The sequence below is a fragment of the Cydia fagiglandana genome, chromosome Z (genome assembly GCF_963556715.1).
Source record: "Cydia fagiglandana chromosome Z, ilCydFagi1.1, whole genome shotgun sequence".
Taxonomy (NCBI): domain Eukaryota; kingdom Metazoa; phylum Arthropoda; class Insecta; order Lepidoptera; family Tortricidae; genus Cydia; species Cydia fagiglandana.
Window position 1 is genome coordinate 36,282,314 of NC_085959.1, and position 5,279 is coordinate 36,287,592.

Below are 5,279 nucleotides of genomic sequence, written 5' to 3' on the forward strand. Positions count from 1 at the left end.
TCGTGACTTGACATATTTCCATTTTCATCAAAATCTTAATGATAAAAATGTCAATAGAATCTCAGGAAAAACCCAACTTTCAATCACGAAACTTTCATTTAATGATACTAATAAGTCAAACTATTGGTATAACAGCGGCATCGATTATTCCAAGAGACGCTATAAAATGGGGCCCATTGGGCAGCGTGATTTGTCATGTGCTCACCTGCATAGTACTGGGGATACCTTTGCTTTACATGGAATTGATTATCGGCCAATTCACGGCTCTCAACTCACTCGAAATATGGAAGGTTCGTCCTTTTCTCTCTCACATAGGACACATAGTCATATTCTGGCAATTATTGATTTTAATTACTAACCACATGACTTGCACATTCGTAATTCACTATTTGTTTTTGTCTTTTGAAAACCCTAAGCCGTACTACACCTGCGGACCGTGGGCGAACCTCAGCTGCGGCATCACGGTTACCAACTTCACGATCAATCAAGATTGCATAAGATCGGGCCCCAAGTATGGTTATTGTGATGACCTGTATAAGACGTTTCCGGAAACTCAGTATTACGGAAAAATGGTTGGTGCCCACTTTAACCAACTCCACGTGGACTGGCGCCTGTGCCTGCCGTCTGCGATATCCTGCTTATTGATATACTTTAGCTGTTTCAAGAGAAGATATTCTATGCAATGGTTTTTAGGAGTTCTTACATTTTACCCTGGATTTAGTTTCGTATTACTCATGCTGGGCTCCATGGTGCAGAAGGGTATTCTTTTACACTATGAAAATGCCATGGATATCAACTTTGAACAGTTTAACTCTAAATTTAGCTTTATTGATGCCCTAACAGTGACGATCTACGCCCTGTCGTTGGGAACGGGGCTGGCCGTGAACGTGGGTGCGAGCTGCTCTTTTCGCGCCCCCTGCTACTCGAATGCGATCATCACCATGGCCGCTAACATCGCCTTTCACTTAGTTGTAGTGCTCACGATGGCTATGATGATCTGCCCTTTCTCTTTTGCACATGCCATGACTCCAGAACGAACAGCAAACCTTCGACTAGCACATATATTTGAACGAATCCCGGCATTGCTCCGGGAATACGACAATAATTCTTTTTGGTCGATCATAGCGTTCAGTTCCTACGCTTGTTTGTCATTAAGGACCTCAATCGTAATTTACTACAACTTATTAGAAGTTTTTAGTAAAAGATTCTCCAATGCTGCAAAGTATCCCGGCATAGTGACATTTGGTGCTAGTGTTATTTTATTTCTTGTAACGATGCCTTTATTAGGTAACATGTTAAAAATATTTATGTCTAAATCATACAGGCGTTGCATTCAGCTGGTACCTATGCTAGTTGTTGCAATTGAATGTTTTGTTTTTATTATATGCTACGGTTTAGAAAGATTTTGCGAGGATGTGCATTTTATGCAAGGCTTTCGCCCTAGTAATTGGATGAAGTTATCATGGCTCGTGTCAAGTATCCTGTTATTGTACGTTTGCGTCTACGAACTGAGTGATCTTATAAGTAATTCGAGGTCGGTGGAGTTTATTATAGGGGTGTCGATATTTGGTGCAGCAGTTTTATACGGAGTGGGGCTGGCGGCGGTAAATGTTTTGGTGGGATGGTGTAGAAAGCAGCCGGGTGCGACGGTGCGGCTGAGCGCGGCGTGGCGGCCGCGGAGCGAGCTGCTGCAGCGCAGCCGCGCCATGTTCACTGCGCAGGCCATGACCAAGGAGTACCTCTACCGCCAGTACCATCTGCAAGCCGGCATACTCGCTCGACAGCAGAGGGCTAACCGGACACGTATTGTTAACACTCAAATTTGAGAGCTAAAAAAAATGTTTTAACGCTTTAATCATTTTATACTTCACTTTTGTTCAAATAAGTCGTACATTATGAAAAATAATGTTTAAAAGAGATTATACATTTTCATGGAGGTCACATTATGTGTTTGATTAACAAGCTTATTTTGGTACCATAGTATTAGTAGTAGAGTAGCTGGTATTTTTTTATATATTTACTATCGAAATTGGACTAGACTCAACAGACTATTATTATTAAAAAATATTGATATACATCTTGCTTCAGAATAAATTTTCTCTCGTTTGACACAAGACGGATACGAGACCTAATTGCATCGCCGCCTGATTGCTTTAACGCCATAATAAGATGTGCATATTGTGCATCAGAGTGCACCTTAGCCTATAGCGATCCAATTAAAGTACGGCGCGCGACGAGAGCCAAGCTTAGTCTCACCTTGAATGTTAAACAGGTAATCTGATTAAATTAATATTTGAACCTCCAACTTTGATGTTGTTTTTAACTAGACTTTTTATGCAGACTTTGCAAACTCGTGTAAAGAATAATCTGCCGTATTCGAACTTCAAGATATTCACAAGAGACGACACATACTAGATCCATTCTAGATACGTTATAGTTTAGATATCAACTAACTAGTTCTCTTTTGCAGCGCAATTCGGGCAACCAATGTCACTTTTACGCTAGATAGAGTAAGATATCTATTAGATTTGAATTGGATCTCTATTAAGTCATATCCTGTGGAAATCGTTCAAGAGTATCTCCAGAATCGCGCAAATGTCAAATTTGACAGGTTAGATCTTAAACATATCGTTATCGTATCATTGTGATGTCTAAAAGATATCTAATAGATGTCTATTTCAAAATCCGAATCGGGACCAATAAGGGATTTAATCTCGGTTTATAGACTGAGCTAGAGCGAAAACGAATGGCAAACGTTACATACTCGTATTATAGGTTGATCTCCATTTATGCATCATTATTCATTATCGATGTAGTACAGTAGCGAAGAGCTCATTGTATAGTGAATGACGATAGAGAAATACAAGCAAGGTATAGGTGGCAGAATCAGGCGCCGGATTTTGATAAATGAGATATTAATCGATTCGTGTTAATGACGCGGAAACCTCATTAATTTGCTGACCCAAACTCTTAGGCAGCGCGAGACAAAGATTCGAATTTATTTTCACAGAGGACACAGGCGCCGTCACCCCATGCCTAGGTAAGGTACAGTCACCTGCATTAGTATGTTACTCTTCGAAGGCCGCAAAAATATGTGACACGCTCTTATGGCTCTACAAATAAGATCGTGGCAGATATTTAAGCAGGCCTAGTTGTGTAACATATTTTTGCAGGTGACTGTACTTTGCCGCTAAGGTAAATGATGAATTATGGCGATGGTGTTTCGTTTACGAGCATTGCTGCTATGATTTGTTTTACTTGGAGTAAATTATTATAGTGCCACGTTTTATGACTAATGGTCATGTCGTTATTAAATTACGGTCTAACGTACAGTGGTAAACAGTAAATACTGTCTCATTAATACAGCAGGGGCTAAAAATTTATAATACCTACTGCTTTTATAGTATTCACTCAAATTTATGAAATTAGAATATATATATATATATATATATATACATATATATCACATACATAATGATTATATCACAATCACGACCATATATTATGTACTTTCCCCAATCCGCATTGGGCTAGCGTGGGGACTATCATCGTCATCATTTCAGCCTATATACGTACCACTGCTTAGCACAGGCCTCCTCTCATGCGCGAGAGTGCTTGGGCTATTATTGGGTATATAGGCTGAAATGATGATGATGATGATTATGTACTTACGTCGCACTGTGCATGTGGCAACGTGAGCAACCACGTTAGCACGATGCCGATTGGGGACTTTAGGTACACACCCAAATTAATTTAGGTATGTTATAAAACTAATGAATATTGTATTTCTTATAAAAAAAAAACTGGGCAAGTGCGAGTCGGACTCGCGCACGAAGGGTTCCGTACCATAATGCAAAAAGAAAAACTTTTTACAAAAAAAAGAAAACCGACTTCAAAAAGGATGAAATAAAATATTATCCTTTTTAAGTCTATGCGTTACCAACTGATATGTTTGAAGTCGGTGCCAAGCCAACTTATGAAGCATACCTACCATGATTTTGGTACGATTCAATAAGTATGTACGTTGGATTGCCTTACACGACGACAATGAACGTACTTTTTGTAGGTACAGTCAACGTTAAAAGTATGTTTACACTTTTCGTCTTATTACAAAGGAGTAAGGTGCAAAAGTGTAAACATATCTTTGACGTCGACTGTACCTGAACACACGATCAAACCTTCTTGGCACAGTCCGTACCATGTTTGTCGGCACGCAAGCGTGGGATTGGGACTGAGTTATTTCCCGTCCCTTATTCAGAGGACTACATTTCAAAATATAAAACAATTCAAAGAATTTACCTTGTTGCCAAATTTCACCTAAATCGGTTCAGTTGTTTAGCCATGAAAAGGCGACAAAGAGGCAGACAGAATTACTTACACATTTATAATAGTTATTAGTACAGTTCTAATGGGATTTATAGTCATAAAGCTGATTATTTTTGACGGGTATTGTTACTACTTGGCTTGGCACCGACTCGACGGTTACATATCAGTTGGTAACGCATAGACTTAAAAAGGATAATATTTTATTTCATCCTTTTTGAAGTCGGTTTTCTTTTTTTTGTAAAAAGTTTTTATTTTTCCATTTTTAGTTTTAATGCATTGTTAAGAGCGCGACGCATGAATGAAAAACAACATCATGATTAACATTAAATGCGTGTACCTACTTTAATAAATATGTAATCAGGAATTTTCTCGAGTCCGTCTGGGAAATTATAATTCCTGTCACTACACTAAATCCATCCTCCGCCCCGCCACTGACCCAATCCCTCAACCCCCCGATAACTCTACCTCACAGTGCATCAACCCCTCGACCCTGAACCAGCAGCCCTTCAACCGCCATTCCCCGACCCCTTTAACTCCTAACCCTAACCCCCGATCAGTAGCCTTACCAGCTTACCAAGAGTTTGACATTGATTTATTCGCTAGCGTGTGTGTAACTTACTTTCTTTGCATCTCGCTCGTACTGGCATATTAATGCGAGCGAGATGCATAAAAAGTAAGTTACGAAGACGTTAGCGTCGCTAACTTAGCGAATATGTCAATGTCAAACTCGTGGTAGGGCTACACTTGCACTACATCAAATTGGCGGTTTTCGGAAGCAAATGCTCGAGTTGCTTTAGAAAACACCGAAATCACTTTACACGTGCCTTTAAAAACTGAGGAGTTCCCTCAATTCCTCATGGATTCCATCATAAGACCAGAACCAAAAATAATACGGAAACACCTTGGAGGTAACTCCTTCCAAACAAAAAAAGAATTACTCAAATCGGATCACA

The 5,279-nt window shown here is 39.6% G+C and overlaps 1 protein-coding gene across 1 annotated transcript; it reads left to right on the forward strand.

Annotated features, from left to right (window-relative positions):
- On the forward strand, positions 1–1,841 carry LOC134678180 (sodium-dependent noradrenaline transporter-like). Its single transcript, XM_063536635.1, has one exon. The coding sequence runs from the start codon at positions 39–41 to the stop codon at positions 1,824–1,826; it is 1,788 nt and encodes a 595-aa protein (XP_063392705.1). The 5' UTR covers positions 1–38; the 3' UTR covers positions 1,827–1,841.
- Positions 1,842–5,279: the final 3,438 nt, after the last annotated feature.

Bases quoted from the DNA above. Each gene is read 5' to 3' on its own strand.
- LOC134678180 (XM_063536635.1), top strand. From the start codon at position 39: ATGATAAAAATGTCAATAGAATCTCAGGAAAAACCCAACTTTCAATCA.